The sequence below is a fragment of the Cygnus olor genome, chromosome 14 (genome assembly GCF_009769625.2).
Source record: "Cygnus olor isolate bCygOlo1 chromosome 14, bCygOlo1.pri.v2, whole genome shotgun sequence".
Lineage (NCBI taxonomy): Eukaryota > Metazoa > Chordata > Aves > Anseriformes > Anatidae > Cygnus > Cygnus olor.
The window spans coordinates 12,526,723-12,554,522 of record NC_049182.1 but is presented as its reverse complement, the minus strand read 5'-3'; the positions used below and the strand labels follow the sequence as shown (position 1 = coordinate 12,554,522).

Sequence of the window (27,800 nt, the reverse complement as noted above, 5' to 3'; positions counted from 1 at the left end):
AGTGCATTACGGCAAATCCAATACCGAGCTCTACAGTTGTTTGTTTGTTTGTTTTTTTCCCTGCCCCTGCATCTAAACCCCTGACTCCAGCTTTTTCCCAGCCAGGTTTATTCTGGGAGCAGACAAATCAATAAAGAAAATCCCTCCCTTGCAGTACTGCAAAATGGCTCCAGGAAGCCGAGCACAAAGCGATCCCTGTGCTAGTGCAGATCTGGGAGTGGGGGAAGGGAAGGGAAGGGAAGGGAAGGGAAGGGAAGGGAAGGGAAGGGAAGGGAAGGGAAGGGAAGGGAAGGGAAGGGAAGGGAAGGGAAGGGAAGGGAAGGGAAGGGAAGGGAAGGGAAGGGAAGGGAAGGGAAGGGAAGGGAAGGGAAGGGAAGGGAAGGGAAGGGAAGGGAAGGGGAAGGGAAGGGAAGGGAAGGGAATTCACTGCTGGCCTGCTGCAGAGAGCAGGGCCCCCCTAGGATGCTGGAGGCAGAGACCAGATGGAAACGGGGGGAGACCACAGGAGGGGGGAGAAACGAGCGAGGAGGGAGGGCAGAGCACGAGCAGCGCTCCTCCAGCAGCCCCGCACCCTCAGCTCCAACACATGTGGCCCCAGCCAGCATCCCCGTACATTTCCCTGTGGGAAACCCTGGGCGCCTGAGGGGCCCAAGGCAGAGCCCAGGACTGCTCGTCCCTCCTCCCCCAGCCTGCAGGAGTAGAGGCAAACCACCAGCAGAAGGCAGGGGCTGGTCCCCTCGCGCATCGCCTCTCTCCGGATCAGACCCACACACGCCTCCGCGTTGCCTTGGCTTTGCCCCCAGCGGGCAGAGGCAGCTAATCCATCCTTCTGTCAGGGCACCGAGCCCCCCAGTGCCCCGAAATATTCCTGTGTGCGTGCCCCCTCGGAGAGGTCAGGAGCATTAAGCAATCGCAGCTTGAAAAATTACAGCTGCTCCGCTGGAGCAGACGGAGGAAAACACAGCGCAAGCTCGGTAACAGGCTGGGGACAGCTCTTCCTGGAAGGGCCCCAGAATCTGGGGGCTCTGGGGACCTGGGGCTGGAGGAGCGCAGGCAGATGGGCTGGGGAAGAGGTGCAGGGCCAGGCGATTACATTTACTGCAAACGTTCAGTGCTCACTCTCCATTTCAGGGTTTTACTGCTCGCTACCTTCTCATTTTAAAATGGCTATCAGAGGTTTGTGACTGTTGGTCCCAGCAGAATCTCATTTCATTAAAACCAGCCCAGCCCCACACCCGCTGGGGGGTTCTGAGCTGGGCTGGGACGCCTGGAGCTGTGCCCAGGCCAGGCTGCAGCCGGGCAGATCTTTTTTGTGGTCTTGTCCATTGCTGCAATTTAGCCTGTGACAGCCTGGGTGGGGGCCTGGGGTGTTGGGAACAGTGTCCCATGCCCAAGAAGTGTCCCAGATGCTTTGTGCAGGAGGGGTCTGGGGGCTCCCGGCAGCACCCAGCACAACCGGTCCCCACGAACTCGTTTGCAGTCACAGCACAGCTTTCCAGGAGAAAATGCCTCCTGTGAGGTTCCCAGCCCGCCAGTTGGTCCAGCACAAGAGCAAAGGGCTGTTTCTAGGTAACATTGCCATTAGGGCTGAAAAGAAGAGGGAACAGGGACAATAGAGGTTTATAACTCAGCACCAAGCTGCTCGTGCCAAGCAGGGCACTTCGCTTCTTCTTGCTGGAAAGGTTATGCTCAGCCTTCACCAGTGGCCAGCCGTTATCCAAAAAAAGCCCTGAGGCCCCTGCAGCCACATGGTGAGGAGGAAAACAAGGCTTTGGCAAAAATAACCACCTTCTGGCTCCACATCCCCCATAAGCAGAGGGGACAGGAGGCCGGGGGAGGCAGCTCTGGAGCACTTGCTGCTGCAGCTGCTGCTGGGGCTTTTGGAGACCCAATATAGCGAGGCTGCCCGGGCCGCCTCGCTGTCTGCGGGCTCCCTCACTGTCTCACAGCACCCCCATAAATTCTTGACAAAAGATGAAGTATTTTAAGGACAGTGTGCCTCATATGCCTGCCCTTCAGTATCTGGTTTCCTGGAGCATCCCTGCTCCTTGGTCTGTCCCAGCAGCTGCCTCTGCCCCTGCAGACTGCTAAAAAACACTGGATTTTCAAACTTCCCAGGCTCCCAGCTCTGAGGGCAGAGGAGCCAGAGGATTTGAAATGAAGGACAAAGATAGCACAGGGTAAGGACGCAGGTAGGACAGCACCAGCTCTTTCCAGAAGCTGGTGGAGCAGAGCAGCATCAGAGGAGCTTCTGCCCCTGGAGGTCTCCAGCATGGAGCAGCTCAGGCTCATAGGAGCTTCCTCCCCTCCGGAGCTCAACCAGAGCCCAGCAGGGGACATTAAGAAATGAGAACCATTAAACAACCAGGAAACATTACCCGAGGATGAGCAACACAAAGCTTAATGGGCAATTAGCCCTGCCCCTCATCAAAGCCTGCTCCAATCAGCACTATTAACTTACTGAGCGAAAGCAGCAAAGTAGGGAGCAGAGGAGACTGATGAAAATACAGCTCCAGTGGGGGGTGGGGGGCGGGAGGGAACACTTTTGAGGGCTTATGCTGCACTGAAGGTGGAGAGATGGGGTTGGGGCTGTGTCTCAAGGGAAGGAGACACCTCCAAGATGCCTTTCCCTGCGCTACAGCAGGGAAAGCCACTCGTCCTCCTCTCCTGGGGGGCTCTGCTGTAATTCAGCCCCCTGGGGAGAGGTTAGGGCCCTCGGAAACATGTGGACTGGGGGAGATTTGCCTGAATAGGGCCTGGGGCTACGCAGGAGCCAGAGCCTGACCTGGAAGAGACCTGCACAGCTCTCAGGTCCTGACGCAGCCAGAAAACCAGGTTATTTGTGAGCAAGGAAACCGGATCAGGAGGCATCAGGAATGATAACCACATGGGCCCCCGCAGGTTGTTTTTTCCAGGGCTGTTGTTCAGAGCAGAGCCACATTTTCACATCGTTTCTTTTTTCCCCTGAGCGTAAACAACTCCATTGCCCAATTCCTTCGTCCCCTTCCCCGGCAGCTGTGGCTCAGGGCTGCCTGGTGGCTGCAGAGGGCTGCAGCGGCTTTCCAAGAAAGCAGCATCAAGCACATCCCTCCTCCCCCAGATTCCTTCTCTCCCAAGAGCTCAGAGAAAACATCCGAAGCATTTTACCCAGGGTTTTATGGCTGTGCTGTTGTTTCTATTTTTAAACCGAGGGGGGGAAAAAGCCTGGAGGTATTTATAAATAAAGGCTTTATGAAAACTGTGCTCTTTATCCGGAGCGTTGCGTAGAGTGGTAATTGCACTTACACAAAGCCAGGGAGATCGCGGGCGCACAGACCACTCCTCCCCGTCTGCTGCTTTCACACAATGCAACCGTAAAGCAGGACAACCCAAGGAAACACGGGAATTACCCCAAAGGAAGCCCAGCGACTGCAGCCTGGAGGCCCAGCCGCAGCCAAAGGCTGACCCCGGTGAGCCCCAGTGGGGTGCTGGACACAAGCCGTGCTGGGGGTCCCGCTCTGACGACCTCCAGGTCTACCCTCGGAGCATCCCTGCTGCAGTGAGCTCCCCCTCACCGTGGGGATGTAAGAGAGCTGCTTCTCTACAGCAGCCTCCTGCTCCCAAGCTTTGCCTGAATGCCTGCTTCTGGCCACCGGCGGCCAATGGAACACGGCAGGTATTTTGTCTACTGCAGCCTTCTGGAACAGCTCGTAATACATCCCAAGACCAGTTCATTCGTTCACCACAATTCCATCGTGGGGCAGATGACACTGTCCAGTGCACAGGCAGCACAGTTTGGGTGCCCTGTCTGCACTCTGCTGATGGCACCTCCCCTGCCCGCCCCCCCACAGGGTAACGCAGATGTCCTCTCCTCTGTTCAGCTCATCCATCCAAAGCCACTCCAGCTAACCCGCTCACGTCAATCCCACAAGCATCTGACCTCATGGCATGCATCTGAGAAGCCCCTATGAGGGCAAGTGCCGTAGTTTCCCCACATGCAAAGGACACTGACCGTTTGCCGACGCCAGGATCATGGCTTGCAGCATCTCCGTGTCAAATTGGTTGTTCGGCCAGGCTCCACCTTCCTCTCCATTCTGGGAGCTACGGGAAAAGAAAGGAAGCAGCAAGTTACCCAGCTGGACGAGGAGGAGTGGGCTTCAGAAGCCAAGGCTGTGGATGCATTGGGCAGCTCTGAGGGCAGTGCTGGCAGAGAGGAGGCTGTGGGCTTTAAATCCCTCTATTAAATAACCCTCCAGAGTCTATAAACACTTTCAGAGGTCTCCATGCCTCTCCAAGGCTTTTGAAGAATAACCACCAATACCAAAAGTACTTGGGGCTGAGTGGCACTTCCAGGAATGCCTTCCTAACTCCTGCTGGTTGAGACAGCCAGCACCTAAAGACCTTGAAAACCCCATAGATGCCTTCCCACCAGTTAATGACCACAAAGAATGCCAGTCCTAGAGCCACAGAGCAGCATATGCCCCTGTATGACCAAGTTCCTTTTGCAGGCCACATGAGGTGGCTGTCCTTTCAAGTTATTTCAAGCTACGACTCCACTCTGCAGCTTCATTCATGGGACTGAGGGTGAGAAAATCCCATGGAGCCAGGGGATTGGGGATCAGCAGGGAGGCAGCTGCCCATTTCTGCGGCTCCTGCTCTGAAGGGAGGCCAGGAGCAGCCACCAAGAGCCACGAGACGAGGTGGGTGACCACCGTGGTTCCCTGGGGCAGGCTGATAGGGGCTGAGCACCATGGGTCTGCCTGGGAAAGCTCTGGGGGTGCCACCAGGCTTTGGTCCAGGAGGAGATTTTGTAGTGAGGTTACAATCAGCGCCCTGTGCGCTGCCTAACAAGCTCTGCACTGATGCCTGCCAGGTGCCTGGCAGCTGTGCTCAGCCACCCTTCACTCGCGGCCTCACTTTCCCTCCAGAGAGGCCAGGGATGTTTTCCCAGAGCCCTGCTTCCAGCATGGAGACCTCAAAATCCCACCAGCCAGGTGACCATGGCACAGATCCACCATGGGGACCTGGGTCTGGTGCCTGGGTCCCTGCCCCAGCTGCATCAAAGCTTTTCAAGAAGGGAAGTCCCAAATGCACACCAGCTTTCCCTGGTGTACAAGTGTCCTGTACACAAGAATTTTAAAAAAGCAGATGCTTGGCTAAGTGTGTTGGAGAGCTCTGATTGCACCCCAGGTAGCCCTGCTCTATCACGCAGCTGGTACAGACCCAGTGACAGGTATATACATGCAAAGTCCCTCCGAAACTCAAGGAGCGGTGAGCGTAACAGGGGTGTACACATGGACCCTCCTGGGTACCCAGCTGCAGAGCTGGCCTTAAGCAAGGTGCCTGAAGAGACGCAGGACCTGTGCAGCCCCACACAATCACCCTTCCTGCGGCTCCTTGCTGCACAAAGCAGCACAAACGTTACCGCTCTCACAGCCCGGCTTTGTCTGCGTGGGATGCAAGCAGTCCCTGAAGTAGCAGTGGCTGCCCTGCTAGGCTGCCGAAATACCTGCCATCTGTTGCAACCCAGGGCATCCCAAAACCTATTTATATCGATCCCCCGCTGTGCGTACGGTGGCACGGTTTCAAGACGGCCAGCAGCGAGGTCTGCCCGCCTCGCCGGCTGATCTCAGTGCTCGTACCAGGGCCATGCCCTGACTCCGCAGGCGAGAGGACAGTTGAGGACCAGGTGCTGACCTGCTCCATGTCCAGGCTGGGAACAGAGCCCCAGGCTAGATCCTATAAAGGGCTTAGGAACCTAAACCCTGTGTCAACCCACAGCCCATGCAGTCACCGCTTAACCCCAGTGCTCCCTGCCCCCTCCCCGGCTGGCAGTCCCAGCTTTACCAGTGCTGCAAGAACCCCATCCCGAAATGCTGGGTGCGGGCAGCCCTGCACATCCCTCCTGGTGCTGCCTCTCAGGGCAGCCCCTGAACAACGATCGGATCTGGGGACAGAGGAAAGGAAAAGCAGAAGAAAGTGACAATTTTTTTAAATTGTAGCATTCTGGTGCTTTGACCTCTGTTTTGAAGTCAGAGACTGAGGTTTGACACCTCTTTGATGTGACATCACGGCCTTGCCAGTACAAACCAGTATCCAGTTGTTCTCCTGTTCAACCTGGTGTCCCGAGGTCCTTTTCCCCAAGCCTGCTGCACCCAGCACTCCCTAAGTGCACAAACAGGCCCAAAGCATGTCCCTGCTCCCCGTGGTGTCATGCAGAAAAGCTATTTTAGAAATGCCAGAGTTGCAGAAATGGTATTGAGCTCATCTCTGTAAGCAGGAAATTCAAGTGCTGAATTACTTACGAGTGCAATCGTTCAGAATTCAGAAGCAGAGGAAAAATAAATGCAGTAATCTAAAAACACCCTAAAATAACTTCTTGCACCGAAAAAAAAAACCAAAAAACCAACTAGCCAGGCACACAGCTGATGACCACAGCTGGCCATCTGCCAGGGCTATAGGACGGAGCCGTGAATGGCTGGTGCACAGCTCAGCAGCGAGCATCCCGCTCCCCCCGGCTGTCGCGGGGACGCTGCCTGGAACGGGAGCCTGGTTCCTATGGAAATGACTGCAAGGACTTGCAGTTTTTAATACAAATGGTGTTGACTCAATAGGCTTTTTATAAAAACCCATCCTACAGAGGACAGATTTTTTTTTTCCTGTTTAATTCTATTCCACGCTTCAAAGCTCAGAAAATAGCTGGCCTTTGTTTTTGGGAAGGCATCCAGCACTAGGACTGGAGGGAAGGAAGCAAGCCTGCATTTGAGACAAAGAGGAACCCATTGATGCTGCATCCGAGGGGGATCAGAGCGTAGTAGACACACGGAGCACGGGAAGCACATGGCGACGTGGGCGCCCACAGGTGCGCGTACACAGCCAGGTCGATCCGGACATCATCAAACCCGGCCAAACGAGACGCGTGGACGTTATGAAATGCCAAAATGAAAGGTCTGTCCTGCAGCCTTTGATACGGCTCCACATCACACAGCTGGCTAATTACACAGCAGGGCAGGGGCTTTCCACAAGCATCTGTCCAAGCCATGCATGGGGTGGACCCGGGTGCTTTGCTGACCGGCTCTTTTCTGCTTCCCCTGACCAATATGTTGTCCCTATATAACTTTCACTTCCAGTACAGAATTATTCATTTCCTTGCAGGGTTTCTATGGAGCTTGTTACTATGGCATCCAAATGCCTCACAAACATTTATTTGCACAACTGCCCAGTGAAATTCTGAAAAAAAAAATTGTTTTCCTCATTCTGCAGCTGGAAGGCCAGGCTGTAGCAGTGCCACAGGAATATGGAGAAGTTGATTTGTGCCAGAAGGGTGCTGCCAAGGCTCAAGCGGCCGCTGGGTGCCCCATATCCCAAGGATGAGGCTCTGTCTCCCCAGGGGTGCCTGGCAGGGTGGTGCCACCCTCAGCCACCTCTCACCTTTGGGGTTTTCCAGCTCTTCCAGCAGCAGCCCCCGTGCCAGTGCTGGTCGCACCCCACAGACCCAGCCACCCCCAGGCTTCCCTGCTGGGGGGGTGGGGGAACATGACTGGGGTCCACCTCACCCCCCAGCCCCTTCCCCTTTCACTCCCTGTCTCTGGGTGCTACCCTAGCCTCCCATCACCTCCCTGCAGGGGCAGGACCAGCTGCAGCATCCCTCTCCCTGCCTCCAGAGCTGGGCAGTTTCTCCAAGCCCCTTCCCCCAGCCCCATTCCCAAGCAGCCCTGATGCTCCCAGCCTGTACCCCAGCCTGTCCCCCTCCCCTTGCACTGCTGGCTTTCCCCGCTCCGTCTGTCTCCCTTCCAGCCCCCCACCCCCCCAAGCTGCCTCCCACACCCAGCCCCAGCCAGAGGCAGCACCAGAAATAAAATCTCAGCCTCCAGCGTTTTCACGCTGGCACAGTGACAAGCAGCAGGGAAAGGATCTGTCACAGCCAGCTCTGGAGGTGCGCTGGGGACACGGCTGTGCCCCAGGGCCAGCATCCCCCTCCCTGCAGCCCCATCCTCCAGCGGTCCCACTGCCCAAGCCGGAGCCCTCCCAAATTACAGCACCAGCTCAAAACTTGCTGCAATTCCTTTTTTCCTTCTCCTCTAGCAGAGGATGCCGCTCGCCCTTCCCCCATGCTCTGCACATTCCCTGCCTCTTCGGTAATGCAATTACAGGCGCTGGGGAGGGCTTGGGCAAGGCGCAGATTTCAGACCCTGACTTTGCAAAGGGGCTTGCCAAATTTTAGCAGCAAGGTGGGGGGGGAGGCTCGCAACCTGACGGAGCGAGGGGGATGCTGGCCAAGGCACTGGGATGCTGCTCTGCGTGGTGGGGGCAGAACAAAGGCCACGATGTCTCTGCGAGTGGAGAATGGGGGACAGGGGGAGCCCCTCACCAAGACGGCTCTTCCAGCCCCCCCTCCGAGAGCAGTGCTCATGCTACGCAGCCCATCACCGCCTGTCCTGTCACCCCCCCCCCCATGCCACAAAGATGCTGGGGAAGCTATTTAGAGAAATTCTTTGGAAATGTTCTTGTGCCTGTTTGTCGGATCCCGGAGCCTCTGCAGCCAAGCGTGGCATGTGCTCAGCTGCACAGGAAGCAGATGGAGAGAGAAAAATTAAACTAATACATGTCACACCTGCTAAATTCCCTAAAATAACATTTCTATACATAACGCTGTGATGATGTAACTCCTGATGCGCTGGGGACTGTCCAGAGAGAGGAACACGTCCCATTAATGTGATATGTCCCTGTCCCCATGCGGGGCTCCCCACCTCCTGTCCCACCTGGCAGGACCACTCCTGCCCCCAGCACCAGGCCAGCTCCTGCGGGGGTCTCTCCCTCCTATCCCCATCCCAGCACCCAGCAGCATCACAGACCGCAGCACCCGCTTGGAGCCAAGACAGGCTCTGAGCAGCCTTGTAATGCCTTAAAGCAGCGTTGTCACCATGGCAATCAATAGGAAACCACAGTCCCACCTAAAGCTGGGAGCAGCTCCGTGGTCTTCAACCTTTCCTGCTTCAACACCCACCAGGGCAACACCTCACTTTGCAAACACAACTGCCCGGCCCCTGCTGGGCTCACGTGGCTCCCTCCCAGGTGTTTGCTGAGCAAAAGACAACCAGGGGTGGGGGGCAAGGACTGCACAGCAACCTCAAACAGTCGCCAAAATGCAGCTCCTCTCCTGGGCAGCCCAGGATGTGGCACAAGCTGGTGTCTGAGCTCCGCAGCCCCATGCAGGCCCTAGCAGCCAAGAGGCCAAGAGCAGCCCCATGGTCTGCGTGCTGCAGGAGGCGCTGAGTAATCACTCAAGGCTCCAGTGTCTGCACAGGCAGAAGGATGAAAAACAGCCAGAAGCAGCAGCAAATCTGGCCCCAAGGCTGCCACACATCTTTGATTCACCTGCAGGACCTGTGAAACCTCCTACCCAGAAGTGAACACCACTGTCACAGCTGGTGGCCTCAACCCCTGGATGCCTTCAGGACAGATACCCGCAGATCAGACCCAGTTTCCTAAAACTTCCTAAAAGTGCCAGAGGACACCCCCAGAAACCGTTGTGACACCCATGCCCACTAGGCACACGTTCTCTGGATGATACCGCCTCAAACACCATGTCCTGCTTGCTTTTTCAGCTTGCTTCCCCCATGCTGTCCATCCGCTCATTCCATCACCCCAGCTTCTGGAACCTGCTGCGTGGTTTCAACCAGATCCGAAGGCCAGGTGGAAGTTTCCGATATGCTACACTTCTGCCACTTGCGTGGAAATCAGCAAAGCAAGCCCCTCGCCGCTGTCTTCTGCTGGGGAAGGACTCGGTTACTGGCTGTGCCACCCCACCAGCTTGCCTATCACTGTCCCGCTGTTTGCGGGACAACGTGTGTGTCACCTCCCTGTCCTGCCATGCTGGGGTGATGAAGGCACACCCTGACCACATACCAGAAGCTCCCTCCTTCTGTTGCCAGCCTTTGGCAGCACCTGCAGGCTCTGCAGACACTGGGGAAAGTGAGCTTCTGTGAGCTTTAGGGAATATTCTTGGGACACTTTTTTTCCATTGTGGTCCCCCCACCTTTCCCAGGCAGGCTCCCTTTAGTCAAAAGAAAGAACGAGAGAATGAGAGAAAGAGAGAGGGAAAGAAACAGAGAGAGAGAGACAGAGAAGAGAAAGAGAAAGAGAAAGAGAAAGAGAAAGAGAAAGAGAAAGAGAAAGAGAGAGAGAGAGAGAAAGAGAAAGAGAAAGAGAAAGAGAAAGAGAAAGAGAGAGAGAGAGAGAGAGAGAGAAGAAAGAGAGAAGAAAGAGAGAGAAAGAGAGAAAGAGAAAGAAAGAAAGAAAGAAAGAAAGAAAGAAAGAAAGAAAGAAAGAAAAAGAAAGAGAAAAGAAAGAAAGAAAAAGAAAGAAAGAAAGAAAGAAAGAAAGAAAGAAAGAAAGAAAGAAAGAGAAAAAGAAAGAAAGAAAGCCCCTCCTATCCTTTGCAGCTCTGCCATCAGCACTGCTGCAGCATCTCCACAACCAGCTGCAAACCCCCCTCGGGGCAGCTGAGGTGCTGCTGGTGCTGTTTAACAGGCAAGTGAAGCGAGCATGCACATTTCATGTCCAGCCTCGGAGGGGGAGCACTGGAAACCAGTGGCACGGGGAGATTCAGGGTTAGAGCCCTCCACTCTCCTTTGCAGCTTTGCTCCTCCCTTCCCCAGCACCACGCAGGGCTCTCACACTGCCCCCCACCCCCTGGCGAGGCCCCCCCATGGTCTCTCTGGGCTTGGCCCCATAGTCCCATGACAGGAGGATTCCCCACCTCTTCTGCAACCCAGAGCCTTCCCCTGCTGCAGGTGGCAGACCCTGACCAGAGGCCAGTGCTTTGCTGAACGCACTGGTGCACAGAGATCCAGCCTACAAAGATGCTTGTTGGGAAAGTACCATAGATGCACAGGGCTGATTTTTCTTACCCCTGTACCAGTCCCAGCCCTTGTGCTGTCCCCTACACTCCAAGCCCAGGGTCATCCCGCGCTGCCAGCCCCAGGGGATGCCCTGCAGTGCTGCCAGGCTCCACGCCTGCACTGCTTGGACCGTTCAGCACTGTAATCCCCACTACAGCCACTGGTCTGATTTGTCTGGGAATTGCTTTTGCTGCTCAGTATTATTCTGTATTCATTAACGTTTGCCCAGAGACAGCATAGGTGCATTTCTTTCTTTTTTTTTTTTTTAGAAAATAAAATAAAAACATGATTATACAAATCAATTTATCCTCCATTTTCTCCCAAATGAGATTAATTGAGAATCGCTCTACTCAGCTACAGGACTGACTCCCTACCGCGTTTTTAAAGGATGCTGTCTGACCTCTATTTTCTGAGCATGTGCAACCAGAGCTTGCCCGTGTTTCAGATCACAAAGGAACAATCCCTCTCTGTTGTCCCATAACGGTGTGCTCTGAATGCAGTGACCTACGAGATCGGGAGATGGTCCCTGCTTTACTGACCTCACCCTGAGCTTCGGCTGATTCCAGGCGCTCGGAGGCACATGGGATTTGTTTTGGTGGCAGGGCTATGCTGAGAAAAGACAGCATTGTTCCCTCTTCCAACTGCATGGAGACAGCACAGGAGAAATCACAACATGGGTTTTTAGCCTGCTTTCCGGCTTAGGGTCAGTGCCGGGCTCCCGTCGGGACCAATTCAAACTTCAGCCTAAGCCGCCTTGCCTTTATTGCTATTTAATTTGGAGCAGGCAAATGCAGTTAAGAGCACATCTCTTTTTTTTTCTCTTTTTTTTTTTTCTTTTGTTTTTTTTTCCAGCTCCCCAAGCAAATGGGTGTCAGAGAGGGACATGTGTCAGCAGGAGGTGACCTGCCTGCACACAGGCTGACACCAGGGACAGCAACAGTGGGCAGGGCTGGGGCAGCTGCCCTTGCACCCTCCTCAGTAGCTGCGGGTTCACACACCAGACATGGAAATGCATAGCAGAGCATGGGAACGGCATGGGGGGAGCAGCCTGCTCCCTAGGATGTGCCTGTTTGATCAGCCTGGGCACTGAGCATAGGATAATTTTTCTCCTACTGTTTGACGTTTTAACACAGGTTTAGACTAAAAACACCTCTCCTGATTTAAATCTGGGGCGTGAAGACCACTGTCCCATGACCTGAGAAAAGGTCCCTGACACAGGTAGGTCTGCACTGCACCAGTGCCGTGCCTTGAGCTCTGGCATGATGCTGGAAAGGGGAGCAGTAATGCTGTTCTGACAGGGCTCATTTGCCCTCTTCTCACAGCAAAACTATTACAGTGGCTCTTGGGTGCTTCTGCGTTAACAGGGTTTTCCAGTTAATTGTCATTTGAACTAGAGCATAAATGGCTAGGAAGATTTTTCTTGATTAAAAAGTTTTCAGTGCTGGGGATTCAACAGAGCTCTGAGAAAACTTTACTAGCAATAGCCTTGTTTTAAAGCCTATGCTCAGTTTCTAGTAGGAATACATTTAGCTTTACATCAAATCCTCAATCCATTTTACCTTTGTCGGCCAGGAGAGGCTAATGACAAAGTTTAATTGCTGCAATGCTCATTACAACTATTAGCAGTCTCTTAACTTTCTTTCTGCTAAGCTAAAAGATCGAGCCAAGCCAGGGAAAGACTCAGATACAACCAGCTGCCGCCAGTGTTTAACTGCAAGCTCCGACTCCGAAATCCAGGACCCGGTGGATGCCACTATGGCATGGTCACATCCTCCCTGGGAGCTGCCCAGGAGGCCACCAGGAACCACAGAGCACGGGGATGTGGTGACTCCTCTGCAGCCACATGGGGCCTGAGCCAGCCAGCCAAGGCAGCACAGCACCCAAATTTCTTCCTGCTGCTGTAATCTTTTAGCATAGGAGTTATCCTGGAGCCAGTCTCCTCATACGCTATAATCTGTGGCTGGGGTATTTACAGAGGAAGGTGGTCCCCCAAGGTAAGTCCTTGCTTACCCTGACAGTTCTCCAGGAAGCTCCCTCCTTGAGGAGGACCTCTGCCCATGCCTAAGCACTAGGAGGGAAGACAGGAGAGGTGAAGGGCACCTGCTCAACATTTTCCATCATTGCTTTCTCCCCATGGACCACAAACAGCAAACTTTTCTGGGCCAGAGGCAAGAGAAAGAGATCAGGGGACGGGTGCTCATTTGGGAGGCCAGTCTCTGCTCTACTGCCAGGGCTTGTTATCTTTTTGACATTATGCACAAATCAGCAAAAACTCAGCCACGGTTTTGAGAGTGAGACCAGAGCTCGGGTCTCCTTCCAGGCTCCTTCCTGTTAGTCTCCTGACCCCTTAGATTTAATTTCGCCTTCCTTAGTCACTCTGCCCCATTGCCCAGCTCTAGGGGGAAGAGCGCAAATGGCTCTGCACCCAGACAAAGCAAGGAACCACCCTGTGCTGGTGATGGCGCTTCCCAAGGAATGCAGGACAGGTTCCAAACACCCAAACAAAATGAAGCTCAGTTAGATGGGGCAGGGGCACATTTCTCTAGCAGGGCCTTTGGGGACCTAGGGCCTATCCACACAATCTCTGGCTGCCATAGAGGCTCACGCAGCAGTAGGACATGAGATGCTCAAGCCAGAGCAAGCAACGCACTTCAGCAGATCGGCTGGTAAAAGGACTCACAGTGATTTCCCCTGGCCTCCAAGCAGGGGTAGAAATCATGATACTGGACTCTGCAGAAATCAAGATCAAATGCTCAAAAATGTGCTTCAGATAACAAGCCTGTCTATGTGAAGCATGTTTTCCAGTCCTTTAACCTTCTCACAGCTCCATCTCCCCCCCGTTCCTAACTGTTCTTGTAAACACCAACACAAGACACCTTTGCAAAGAGCTTTCACACTACCATCAAACAGAGCTGACACAGAAACATCCCTTATTTCTGGCCCTTTGGCTGGGCAATTCTACCAGCAACAGGGAAACCCCATCCTCAGAGCTGCCCGCTGAGGACTTCCCAGCACTGAGAGCAACATGGAAAGGAACAAAACCTTCGCCCGACACATACATGGAGAAAGATGCACTTACCCACTCGTTCCAGGTCTCTGGGTCTGAGAGAAGCGCCAGTCTGTGTTAGGCTGAGCTTGCTGCAGAGAAAATAGAAAAGAGTTTTAATACGTCTATTCTTGCCTTTGAAAATGAAAGGGAACCAATCCTGGATTATTTCAGCCTGGAATATCAGCGTATTCTTTTGAAGTAAAACAAATCAATTAGAACAACAGGAAAAAAAAAAGCTGCTTCTTCCCCCCACCCCCCTTTTTTCTTCTGAGTATTTCTGAACCAGCATGAATACTAAAAAAGCATGACAAAAACTATTCAGCAAATAATCTTCTGGAGCAGCTCAGGAAACCAGGCTGTGAAAGAAATGAAGCATGAAATAAACTGATATGGGCATCAATCCAGCAGGAGGAATCGTGCCAAAGTAATGAGCTTGGAGGAGTGGGGGAGGCAGAGCTAATTGATATCTAGAAAGATGCTTCTAATGCCAGAAGGTGAAATGATAACAGACCTTCCTAATCTGTCCTTCTTCTGTCCTTAACAAGGCCTGCCTGAGATCTTGATTTCACCCATTGTATTTGAATGACCTTTCCTAGATGCTGTAGCCTTAGAGCATTACAATATTTTTCTGTCCTCAGAGAAAAGAATGAACTTCCGACAGCAAAAAAAAATGACATTATTTGTTTAGGAGGCACAATAAACTTCAGACACAGCAGCATACTTTGCAACTTCATTAGTAAGCCTTGTATCACTTGCTGCTCCTGTTATTTTAGCATCAGACAATGGGCATTTTGTAAATAAGGAAGGACACGAAGCAGGCCTGCATATTCTTGTTTGAATCACGCCTTTGTGAAGAGCACTAAATAGCAGAACTGTTTGCTGTCTGGAAGACGCATACTTCCGAAAATCTTAATCTTCTTAATTAACTCCAGAATGATAATACACTACCTGGAAAGGACAACATTTCTCTCAGTTACCTTAGGAAGGAGCAGATCACAGCCTATAAAGTGGAACATCAGTTTTATAGGATTATTCTGCTTGTACATGCAATTACTAAGGCAAAGTGAAAACGGGTACAGCTGACCTAGATTTTTCTTCAGCAGATGTGATTTTACTAATTTCGCCACAGCTTTGATGATTCTCATGAAAGAATACATTGGAATAAATTACTGAGTCCCCTAGAATAAAGGCTCCACTGCTACCCGTGCTGCATGCAAATCACCCTGTTTGAACACTTGCCCTCCGGATTTTAGATCCACGTGTTTTTGCACACACTGACACACAACCCCCCACACACACTAGATAAGCCCTTCCCAATCTATTTTTTGAATTCCTGTTACAATTACTACTTTCAAATTTAGGGCAGGCATTTATGACACAAAGTGACTTTACTTTTTATATCCCAAAGTTAAAAAAGCTACAGCTAAATGCAGTCACTTATATCTGTATTTAGACATCCGAATACATATGGCTAAAGTTTTCACAGCACACCGCTGCCCAGGTCTCTGCAAGTCCAAGGGCATGTAAGGTCACCAGGATCTTTGCAAAAAATGACACTGATTTCAGTGCCGAGCAGGGAATTCAACCCCTCGCTTGAAACTACCAGGCTGGAAAGTAATCCCTCGCCAGGGCACCATCAGTAATTAATAACATTTGAGAGTCAAGAAGTGAGAAACATCCACAAAACACCTCTAAAATAGAGCAAAAGAAACACCGAGCAACTTTGCTTTCAGGTCATCTCCTCCTGGTTCTGCTTCCATACGGCGGAGAGAATAAAGGGCTTAAACAGAATAAAGGAGTTAAGCACCCACAACCCCGCTTTCCCAAACGTGCCAGGAATCACTTTAAAAAAAAAAGAGCATGGACGGGGCCAAGACAAAGCTCTCAGGCTTTGATTTCACGGTGATACCCAGCCCCTTCCCCCACCTCCAGCAGAGCCAAACCTTTCCCCTGCCACCTCCCAGGAAGGGACAGTCACACTCGTGCCCTGCAGCCACCTCCTGCAGCAGCAGGATAGAGAGCAGCCAGAGAGCAGCCAGGCAGCTCGCATCGCGCCGATGGCTGCATGTAGCAAGAACAGTGAGAACCCCCCATCTCTTACCCCATCACAGGGACTCGCTAAGGTGCTGGCCACCTGCTCGTAGGCAGCCATGGTCTCCGCAGTGCTAGAATGGCTGAAAGGTTTCACAAAGAGGAAATCGCTCTGCTCAGACATGGGGGAGAAACAAGAGGTGTAATTCTGTGCCTGGGAGGTCAGGCCCGCTCCTCCCACGTCCAGGTACTTGATGAAGCCATCTGGCTTCAGCTGCCCATGGAAATGGGAGGTGGGCTTGCGGGCAGACCCTCGGCAGCAGCCCACAAGGGTCCAGCCAGCAGAGCCCGCTTTCAGACACCGGGCAGCTGCCACGGCGAACATCACACAGGACACGAGGGAAATGGACACCAGGGAGATGATGAGGTAAAGTGTTAGGTTGGTATCCTTAGGAGATGTTTTGGGGAGGTCCAAGGACTTGGCAAAGTCCTGCACTCCATCTTCCTCTGGAGAAATAACTATCACCACAGAGGCCGAGAGGAACGGTGTCCCATTGTCCCTCACTTCGACCACCAGCCGGTGGGGGACTTCTGTCTCCCTGAGAGTCTCTGCAACCCTTATCTCTCCTGAGCGGCGTTCCACGAGGAAAGGCACAGCTTCAGCGGTCTCCTGCAGCTGGTAGGACAGCCAGGCATTATGGCCACTATCGGCGTCCACAGCTACAATTTTGGTAACCAGATAGCCAGGTTCTGCCAAAGAGGGGATGGTTTGGTGAAAGGCAGAGCCCTTGGGAACAGACGGGTAGACAATGGTGGGGGCGTTGTCATTCTGATCCAGGATGAACACGTGGACCACAGCAGTGCTGCTCAGAGCAGGAGACCCAGCATCTTTCACCTCCACGGGCACCTGGAACATCTTGTCCTGCTCATAGTCCAGAGCCCGCACGGTGTAGATGGTACCGTTGTCTGGGTCTATTCGAAAATAGCTTGAGATAGGTATGTCTTGCATGCCACTGTCCAGGATGGAGTAAGACAGCCTGGCATTACTACCCTCATCAGGATCAGATGCCGACACTGAAAAGACAGATGTTCCAGGAAGAGAGTTTTCCTGAACATGAGCTGTATCAAAAGGGGTGGAGAAGTTTGGTGCATTATCATTAATGTCAGCAATTTGGAGATAGAAGGTTTTTTGTGTGGCCCTGGGTGGAGACCCTGAATCTGTAGCCCTCACGGTGATGTTGTATCCACTGGTCTTCTCCCGATCAAGGGGACCATTTGTGACCAGTGAGAAATGCTCTTTGAAAGACGACACCAGTTTAAATGGGAGCTCTTTTGCTATCTGCAGACGGACCTGCCCGTTGTCACCAGAATCACTGTCCTTGACACCAATAAGGGCAATCACCGTCCCTGGGGTTGCGTCCTCCTGCACTGGGCTGGAGAGCGAGGTCAGGACAATCTCTGGGCTGTTATCATTGATATCAATTAATTCCACTCGCAGGTGGCAGTGTCCTTCCATGGCCGGGGACCCCTTGTCCCGGGCTCGAACCGCAATCTCGTAAGCACTGGATTCCTCGTAATCCAGCAGGGCTTTGGTTCTGATCTCCCCTGTTCGGGCATCTAAGGTGAACAGCCTGGTGAATTTACCAGGTGCGTTATTGCTGATTTTGAAAGAATACTCCACATCCCCGTTGGGACCCTCATCCAGGTCGGTGACATTCAGCTTGGTGACCAGAGTGCCCACCGGCACGTTCTCCTCCAGATATACCTTGGATATGGGCGGGTCACAAACAGGAGGATTGTCATTTGCATCCAGGACGTGGATGGTGACCTTAGCAGTGCCAGATTTCACCGGATTCCCTCCATCCAGGGCTGTAAGTGTTAGGTGATGAACAGCCACTTTCTCTCTATCCAGTGCTTTTTCGAGTACGATCTCGGGCATTTTAACGCCATCCCCTCTCACGTTGATACTCAGGGCAAAATGCTCGCTGGGGCTGAGCTCATAGGTGGAGATGGAGTTGGAGCCCATATCCGGGTCTTCCGCCACCTCCAGCGGCAGCCGAGTCCCGGGGTTGGCCACCTCAGTGATCTCCAAGGCCACCACCGGCTTGGGGAACTGAGGCGCGTTGTCGTTCACATCGAGGACGTCCACCTCGACGCGGTGGAGCTGGAGGGGGTTCTCCAGGACGATCTGGAGGTGCAGCGAGCACGCGGGGCTCTGCCCGCACAACGCCTCGCGGTCCAGCCGGCTGTCGAGGAGCAGCACGCCCGCCGCCAGGTCCACCTGGAAGTGCCGCCGCTCACCCTCGCTCACCAGGCGCAGGTTGCGGGCTGCCAGACTCCGCACCTCCACCCCCAGGTCCTTGGCCACGTCGCCCACCGGCGAGCCCGGCTCTCGGTTCTCGGGCACGGAGTACCGGAGCTGGGCGCTGCCGGGCGGCTGCAGGCTGGAGAAGGCTGCGAGCAGCAGCGGGAGCTGCCATGGCAGAGCCCGGCCCCTCGGCATGCCGAGCCGGCTGTGCGAGCCGGCAGGAAGCGGCTCCGAGCAGCCTCCCCCCGCTGCCGGTCCCGGGAGCCGCCGTCGCCGCCGGAGCCCCCCGCGCCCGGGCTGGATCCGAGCGCGCTGCGCCGGGGCGAAGCCTCCGCCGGAGCCACGGGAGCGGGGCAGGGAGGGAGGAAGGGAGGAAGGGAGGGAGAGAGGGAGGAAGGGAGGAAGGGGGGAGGAAGGGGACGGGGGGGGGCGGCTGCAGCCCGGCCGGCTGAGCGGCTCCCCGGCACACAGAAGGCGCACAAAGTCGGCGAGCGGAGGGGATGGACCGAGTGACAATTCTACGTCTTTCAACAGCCCCCTCCTCCTCCTCCTCCCTCTCTCCCTCCTCCTCTCCCTCCTCCTCTCCCTCCTCCACCGCCTTCCCCAAAATACGCACGGAGCTGCCTCACCCCCCCCCCGCTCCCGCCGTCGCCTCCACTCCGCCCCCGCCGCGCCGGGAGGGCGCCGGGGATTCCCGGCACAGGGAACCGGGGACTCCCGGCAGCTGAGAGCGGGCACCGGCCGGCAAAGCCCCCCCCCCCCACAGGCGGCCGGGGGGGCCGCGTCCCGAGCTGGGGGGGGGGGGGATATCCAAGCCCCGCAGGTGCCGGGGCTGCCGTGGGGCTGGGGACGGCGCTGCCTGCTCCCGAGCTCACCTCGCTGGGCTCCGGCGGGTTCGCACCGGCTGCACCCACGGAGGGTTTCACAAACACGAATTCGCTGATGTCAGAGACGGGCGAAAAGCAGGAGCGGTAACGCGGGGCTGGAGGTGCCGTGGCTGTCACCTGGACGCCCATCACTGTGTCCCCCTGCTTGGGCTCGTAGTGCAAGTGCCCAAAAATGTGGCTGGGAGGGGGCTGAAGCGTGGCCACGCTCTCCACGTAGCAGCCCTGGGCAGTGGGCGCAGGGCCCCGCCGCAGACACCGCACGCCCAGCACCGCCAGTCCCACCAGCGAGACAGTGGAGATGAGCACCAGGGAAACAATCAGATAAAGCGTGATGGTGGGCAAGCCCCCACCGTCTGCGCCCTGAGCCTCGGAGCCCTGCAGGGCCTCGGGGCCCCGCTCCTCCACCACCACCACCAGTGTGACAGCTGTGGAGAGTGGGGGCTCCCCGGCATCCCGGACCACCACCAGCAGTTCGTGTGCAGAAGCATCCGTCTCCTGCAGGGCCCGGGTGATCCGGATCTCCCCAGAACGCAGGGCCACGCTGAAGAGCCCCGGCTCAGTGGCTTCCACGAGGTGGTAGGAGAGCCAGGCATTGCGCCCCGAGTCCGCATCTATGGCCACCACCTTGGTGATGAGAGCAGGAGGGGCAGTGGAGGGGGAGATTCGCAACTGGGTGGTGGAGTCCTCCCCGACCCTGGGGAAATGCACCCGCGGGGCGTTGTCATTCTGGTCCGCGATAAAAACGTGAACCAGTGTCCTGTTCCTCAGGGCCGGGGAGCCACCATCAGAGACCTCTACGTGGAACTGGAGATAGGTGGTTTGCTCATAGTCAAAGGGGAGTTTAGTGGAGACCTGGCCACTTGTGGGGTGTATGGAGAGGTAGCGAGTTGAATCCAGGCCTGGATCTGTCCCACCAGCTCGCAGGATGGAGTAGGAGAGGCGGGAGTTCTGCTCCGAGTCAGGGTCAACAGCAGAAATGGTAACCAGCACGCTGCCCACCGGGTTGTTTTCTGCCACCAGCACTTCATAGGATGCTTGCTCAAACTGGGGCGCGTTGTCATTGACATCTGCCAGGGCAATGGGCAAGATGGTGTGTCGGGAGAGTGGGGGACTGCCCAGATCCGAGGCTGAGACAGTGACGTTGTAGTAGGCAACGTGCTCCCGGTCCAACCGGCTGCTGGTTAGCAGTGAGTACTGGTGCTCGTAGTCCTTGCGCAGCTGGAAGGGAAGATCTGGAGACACATGACATTGGACCTTGCCCTGCTCACCAGAGTCCCTGTCTCTGACGTGTATGACAGCCACCACTGTGCCTGGTGGTGCATCCTCACTCAGGGAGCTGGAGAAGGAGGTAAGAATGACCTCGGGGGCATTGTCGTTCACATCAGTGATTTCCACCACTACGCTGCAGTGCTCTTCCATTGTAGGCGACCCCATGTCCTTGGCTTCCACTTCGATCTCATACACCGTTGCCTCCTCAAAGTCCAGATTGCCCTGGACACGGATCTCCCCAGTTTGCTCGTCAATGGCAAAGATCTGGCGTAAGGCAGCTGAGTTGTGGCTGCTGAGGGAGTAGCGGATGTCTCCATTGGGCCCTTCATCCACATCGGTGGCATTTAGCTTCACCACAAGGGTGCCGAGCGGCGAGTTCTCCACCAAGCGGGCTCCATATGATGGTCTGTCAAAGACCGGGTGGTTGTCATTGGCATCCAAGACCTGAATAGTGATGTGCATCTTACTGGACTTGGGAGGGGAGCCCCCGTCCTCGGCGGTCAGGACAAGGTGGTGGAAAGCTCTGAGTTCCCGGTCCAGGGCTCTCTCCAGCACTAGCTCGGGGAACTTCCCACCGTCTGTGCGCGCCTTCACATTGAGGTTGAAATTCTCGTTGGCACTCAGGTGGTAGGTCTGCAAGGTGTTGGTGCCCACGTCGGGGTCCTGGGCAGGCTGGATGGGGAAGCGGGCACCCAGGGATGCCAGCTCGTAGATGCGCAAGGACACGTCATCGCTGGGGAACTCCGGGGGGTTGTCGTTAATATCCAGGATCTCCACCTCGATGCGGTAAAACTCCACTGGGTTCTCAATGGCGAGTTTCAGGTGGAGGAAGCAGCGGGCGTTCTGCCCGCAGAGCTGCTCCCGGTCTATCCGCTCACTGACCATTATAACCCCGGTGTTCACATTGACCGAGAAGTATTGGGAATCCGAATCGGACAGTACCTGCAGATTAGCTGCCGCCAGTTTCGCCACATCGGTGCCCAGGTCCTTCGCGATATTGCCCACGAAGGCGCCCCGGGTGAGCTCCTCGGGGATGGTGTAGCGGATCTGGGCAGAGGAGCTGTGCAAGAACAAACAGAAAGAGAAGACGCGGGGCAGCCCCAGGCACCGGCCCGCCTTCCCTGCCCCCAGCATCCTGGCCGGCGGCCGGGGAGCGATGCCCTCGGCGGAGGCCGCCCGCGCTGCGGGGCCGTGCTCAGCGCTCACCGCTCCCATTCATTGTTTGGGGCGGCCGCGGCTCGACGGGGGGGGCGCCGAGCAGCCGCCCCGCCATTGGCTCCGAGTGCCTCGGCGCTCCGCCAATCGCCGCGCTCCTTCCCCAGGACAGCAACACCGGCACCAATCGCGGCGCGCAACGGCTGCCGAGCGGCGCGAACCCGAGCGACGGCGGCCGCCGCCCCCCCCCGCGCCCCTCACGTCGGGGCGGGGGGACAAAGGCGGCCCCCGCCCCGCCGAGCCCCGGGGGAGCGGCCCCGGGGGTCGGCGCCGTCCGGCCCCGGCCCGGCACCGCCTTCCCCCGGCCCCGGGGCGCTCACCTGGCCGGGGTCCTGCAGGGTGCCGGTAGCGGAGAGGAAAGCCCCGGTTTCCCTCGGGAGGGTGCCGGGGGGCGGGCAGGGGCGCAGGAAGGTGAAGTCGCTCCGGTCGGAGCCGGGCGAGAAGCAGGTGCCGTAGCACTGGGTCTGGGAGTCGGTGGGCCGCAGGGTGACCTCCATGTACTTGAGGGTGCCGTCGGAGCTGAGCTGCAGCTTCGGGCTGGAGTGCTTGAAGAAGTCCCGGGACGGTGACTCGCTCAGCCAGCAGCAGCAGGGTGAGGCGGCAGCACGGCCCCTGCGCCGCAGGCACCGGGCGGCGAGGAGGGTGATAGTGGCAAGTGCCACGGTGCTAACGGCTGCCAGTGTGATGATCAGGTAGAGGGTCAGGTCCGGTTTCTCCTTGGCACCAGCCAGGAAATCCCGAGGCTTGTAGCTCTCCTCCAAGGCCTCCTCCTCCAGGGCCACGCTGATGGTGACGGTGGTGGAGAGCGGTGGCTCGCCGTTGTCCGCCACCAGGATAAGGACCTGCTGCGCCGCCACGTCGGTGTCTCGCAGGGCGCGTGCCGTCCGCACCTCCCCGGTGTACAGGGACACGTGGAACAAGGAGGGGTCGGTGGACTGTGGCAGCAGGCGGTATGAGAGCCAGGCGTTGTACCCAGCGTCTGCATCCACCGCTGTCACCTTGGTCACCAGGTAACCTGGTGGGGCAGACAGTGGGACCCTCTGGGGTGCTGGGACATCGCCATCACTGGCTGGGTGCAGGATGGTGGGGGGGTGGTCGTTCTGGTCCAGCACAAAGATGTAGACTGTAACGTTGGCGCGGAGAGGGGGGGATCCCGAATCTCGCACGGCCACCAAGACTGGCAGAACCTGCAGCAGCTCGAAGTCAAAGGTGCGCTGAGCATAGAGGTTGCCATTGTCAGGGTTGATGTGGACATAGGAAGAGGCAGGGGCACCCTGCACATGGCCACCCTCTATGGAGTAAACAAGACGGGAATTGTCCCCATCATCGGGGTCTGAAGCAGAGACAGTGCAGAGCAGGGAGCCTGGTGGGCTGTTCTCCGGGAGGAAGGCATCGTAGGAGGGCTGCAAGAAGCGTGGCGGGTTGTCATTCACGTCAGATATGTTGAGGAGTAGCGTGAGCCTTGTGGTGAGGGCAGGAGACCCTCCATCCTGGGCGGTCAGCTCCACTGTGTACTGCAAGGTGGACTCTCGATCCAGGTTCTCCCGGGTGACCAGGGAGTAGTGGTTCTGCAGGGACCTGATGGCAAATGGCACGCTGGGGGAGATTTCCAGGCTCACATCCCCGTTGACCCCTGAGTCTCGGTCCCGCACGTTGAAGAGCCCCACAACGGTCTCCAGTGGGGTGTCTTCTGGCACTGGGTTCAGCAGGGAGGTGAGCAGCACCTCCGGGGGGTTGTCGTTGGCATCCTCCACCTCTACCCGCAGCACACAGTGCCCCTCCATCTCCGGCACACCACCATCGCGGGCTCGCACGTGGATCTCGTAGAAGGGTGATTCCTCAAAGTCCAGCGCCCCACTCACCCGCACCTCACCGCTGTGGGGGTCCAGGGCAAAGAGCTTCCGGACTGTGTCGGAGGTGTGCACCCCGAAGGAGTACTGTGTCTCCCCATTCGGGCCCTCGTCAGGGTCCGATGCATTGAGCCGGAGGAGCAGGGCCCCCACAGGTGTGTTTTCCAGGACTTGCACCTTGTATGCGGCGTGGTCAAAAGTGGGCGCATTGTCATTGATGTCCAAGACCTGGACTGTTATCTGCGCTGTGCCCGAGCGGGACGGGCTGCCCCCGTCCATGGCTGTCAGCACCAGCTGCAGTTCTGGCTGCTCTTCCCGGTCCAGGGCACGCTCCAGCACCAGCTCCGGGAAGAGTTTGCCATCCTGCAGCTGTTTGACGTCCAGGGAGAAGTGGGAGTTGGGGCTCAGCCGGTAGGAGCCCACGGTGTTGGTGCCCACATCTGGGTCCTGCGCGCTCTCCAAGGGGAAGCGCGCAGCCACTGCGGCGGACTCGGCGATGCGCAGGCTGCGGTGGGCGGTGGGGAAGCTGGGGGAGTTGTCATTCACGTCCAGGATCTCCACTTCGAGGCGGAAGAGCTGCAGGGGATTCTCTGTCACCACCTGCACTGACAGCACGCAGCTGGCAGCAGCTCCGCACAGGCGCTCCCGGTCCAACGGCTCACTCACCACCAGCGCACCGGTGTCCAGGCGCACGGCGAAGTGGCGCAGGTTCTCCTCTGATCCCAGGCGCAGCCTGCGGCCTGGCAGCTCCTCCACCTTCAAGCCCAGGTCCTGGGCCACGTTCCCCACCACGGTCCCCACATCTGACTCCTCAACCACCGAGTAGCGGATCTGCCCGGAGACCCAGCCCCAGCCGCAGAGCGAAAACAAACTCAGTACTTGCCATTTCCAGGCGGGTCGCTGGAGGCTGATGCTCTCCATGCTCACACGCATCTGGCCCAAGGCCGGACCCGGGACACAACCAGCACCAGGGAGCTGCTAAAAATCCCCAGGTCTCTCTTCCACGGCTCGGGAAGCAGCTCCGGGGCTGTAGCAGGCTGTAGCTCTGGCTGCCAGCATCCGAGCGGAGGGGGTGGGCTGGGGGAGGGGAGCTGAATCACAGCCCCAGCGTGAAGGGGGGGGGGGGGGAAGCAGATCCCCCTGCTTCAGATCAGCACCCAATTGGCCGAGAGCTCCATCCCCGCTCACCCAATGGGGGCTCCGTGGAGCTGCGGGAAGCGGGGGCCTGAGCCCGCGTCAGCGGGGCTGCCACCCCCGGCCTCCAGCCTGAGTCACTTGCTCCAGCAGCTCGCTTCCCGTTCTCTGGGAAACTGCACGTCCTGGAAGCCCGCTAGGTACAAGCCCTCCCTGTTCGCTCCCGCTCCCACAATGGTGGCTTCACATCGCGCCCGCAGACAAAGGGCAGCTGTAGGGAACGCGGGCCAAAGGACTTTTCATGCCCTATGAAAAGGTGCTTGTTTGAGCCCCGAGGTGCCAGGGGCTCTTCTCCCACCCCTTCTACCCCCCAGCAAATGCTTTGCACATTTGGTTGGTGCCCGCACCCAGCATCAGCCCTGCATGCAAGGCTGTCACCAGTGCCACCACCAGCTGGGAGGGGTCGCACCAAGGGATGCCCACCCCTGCCAGCCCCTGGGGCCGTCAGAGGCAGGGATCAGAGGGGAGGCCAGAGCCAGAAGACAAGTGCTGGCCATGCCCACCTGCCCAGGTACCCCTTCCCTGCCCTGGCCCCAAGACAAGGTAAATCTCCGCAGTGCCCAAGTCGCTGTGAACACACGGAGCCAGCCGACAAGCCCCCCAGGTCACCACCAGATCACAGCGTTAGGCCAGGGCATTAGACCAGGAAGGAGGCCCAGGCCTCGCACCCAGCACAAGCAGGCATCGAAGCTCCGCAGGGGTCTCAGTCCCTGTCGGGGGGCAGCACCCGGGACCCCCTGACCTCCCCTGGGTGCACCCAGGGCCTGCGGTGCTGGAGGGCGGGGGGCAGCTCCGACCGTGCCGGACCCCTCCCCGCCTGGGCCCCCAGGGGACCTCGGGGACGGGGCCGAGGCTGGTCCCGGCGCCCAGGGCCCCGCCGTCGAGGGAGCCTGGGCTCAGCCTCCGTCCCAGCGCCCCCCCCCCCCCCCCGCGGCCCCTCCCGGCCCGTTCCCAGAGCCACGGGGCGGGACGTCCTGCTGCCAATCAGGGAGAGACTTCTCATTCCTAGCTCGTGATTGGTGCAGAGCGCCGCCCAGGTCCCGCCTACTGCCCGCTCCGCGGTGGGGGAGAAGCTCTTAAAGGGCCAGCCCAGCAAAACGCCGCACAAGCCGCTTCCCCGCCGGCCGGCTCGGTCGGCCGCACTCGTGCCCCAAGGGCTCCCGACGGTGCCACTCGCCGTGACCGTGGCCCTGCCGTGTGCCCTGTCCCCACCCCAGACAGGCCCCCGAGCAGTGCAGCAGGGTAATGGGGGGACAGACACTGCCACCAGCACCGCGGGGCGCTGCTGCCGCGGGAAGGGGTCCGGTGAAGCCCACACGGCCCGGGGGGGATCGGCTCACAGGGTCCCAGGTGGATGGAGCAAGTGGCAGGCAGCTCACCTGGGGGGATCTGCCGCGGCCCGCGATGGGGACGATGACAAGCCGGGAGGGGAACGGGGTGTCAGGGACGGAGGAGGAGGTGCCCCCTTTCCAGGGCTCCAACACAGCCAGCTGAAGGGAGCAGGATAGGATCCTGCATGGCACGAGACACCATCTGCCACCGACAGGGCCAGCACTGAGGCTGGGGCCTGGTGGGCTGCACCGTCCCCACCGCATCACTTTTGGGGGCTGGCTGCTGCCCTGCAGGGGTGCAAAGCCTTGGTGGGCATGACACAGTCCACAGCAGTGGCTTGGATCTTTCACCACAAAGCCTGAAAAACCACGGCCCGATGCTGGCCCAGCTGGTTTCTGGCAGCCCTGGGGGGCTGGGGAGCTTACCCCCTGCCTGTTACCACCTGGGTGATCCCCATCCCCAAGCTCAAATCATTTACTGCCTGCCTCCCCTCCCCTAGCTGCTTGCCAGGAGCCTTTGGTTTGGGGGACATCCTTGTCCCCAGCTGTAACACAACCTGCACAAAGGGAGAGGAACCCTTGCTCTGGCAGCTGCCGCAGCCGTTCCTGCCTGCTGCAGATAAGTGCTGAGTGTGAGCAGCGACGCAAGAGGGGAAAAAAAATAATAAAAGGCATAAAATAACTCTGGGAGGTTTCTGCTTCTGCCTGTGATTCAGCTGCAGCGAGCAGGCAGCACACACAGCCCTGTGCCTATGCACAGCTTCTGCTGCATCTCATTCCCTTCTGCCCTGAGGAACCACTCGATCCTACTCACAGCCTCCCAGGAGGGGACACAAGACCGGCACCAACCACCTTGGAAAGCCATCAGATCCCCCCAGTTCTGCTGGATCCACCACCCGGCCTCACCCCTGAGGATTGCTGCGTTCCCGTAATTGAAAGCTCTCAAATTAAGCTGCACAATTCCCACCAGGGAAGAAGCACAGGAGCTGCCTGCCATGCGCAAACATTTTCCTGTCTGCAGTTTATTCAGCCCGGACATTCGACATCACCCTGAGACAGCATTATTACAAACCACAATAGGGCTGCTAAAGCAAGACCTGGGTGGTGGGCTCACCACTCAGCATCCAGCTCAGAGGAGCCCTGAGAGCAGCTGTGGAAGCCTGCAGTCCACCCCACCGCCCCAAGACAAGCATCCTCACAGTGCTTAAATGGAAATAAAACCGGAACCATAAGGAGTCAAAGTGAGATATGGACAGGAGGGACAGCTCTACAGCCACAGTCGGGGACTAGCATCATCATTCAGCTTTGAGTGCTACATGGTGGGATGCGACGTGCTGGTGCCCCACAAGCAGCTGGTGGCTCACAGCCCACCTCTGCTGTCCCACACCAGGGCACAGCACAGAGGGACTGCGGGCCCCCCTTGATGCCTGGACCTGCAAGGACTCAGTTCTCGTTTTGAACAGGGAAGGAAACCCCACGAGCAGCAGACTTTCTGTAAATGGTTGCAACCTGACCTTGGCTTCCACTGGCTAGCCATGCAAGGTGTACCCAGAACTATATCCACAAGACACATGCTCACTACCCGGAATGAACAGACTAACTTGACCCCGCTCACCGCAGTGCAAATGTCATCGATGCACAGGATGCCTCATTTGAGTTTGAAGAAGTCAACCACCCTTTAGAGACATGGCGCAACTGGATATCCCCCCCAAGCCCCAGTCTGCTGCCATGGGCACATAGCATGGACCAGCCCAGCACTCGGACTTGTCCAGGAAGGGGCTAC

At 57.1% G+C, this 27,800-nt stretch overlaps 1 protein-coding gene across 14 annotated transcripts in view; it reads right to left on the bottom strand.

Moving 5' to 3' along the window:
* The window catches only part of LOC121077682 (protocadherin gamma-C5-like), a 177,780-nt gene that overhangs the window by 2,543 nt on the left and 147,437 nt on the right, over positions 1-27,800 (bottom strand). For 10 of the 14 annotated variants that reach the window (XM_040573090.1, XM_040573088.1, XM_040573081.1 and 7 more), the window contains 2 exons: positions 13,963-14,021; positions 3,992-4,080 (listed from right to left, as the gene is read on the bottom strand). In XM_040573090.1, the coding sequence (XP_040429024.1) occupies positions 3,992-4,080; positions 13,963-14,021 (148 nt within the window). Of the gene's footprint in view, positions 1-3,991; positions 4,081-13,962; positions 14,022-19,146; positions 21,758-21,962; positions 27,791-27,800 lie in introns of those variants that run through there. The other 4 variants (XM_040573080.1, XM_040573093.1, XM_040573079.1 and 1 more) reach the window with 4 other exon arrangements.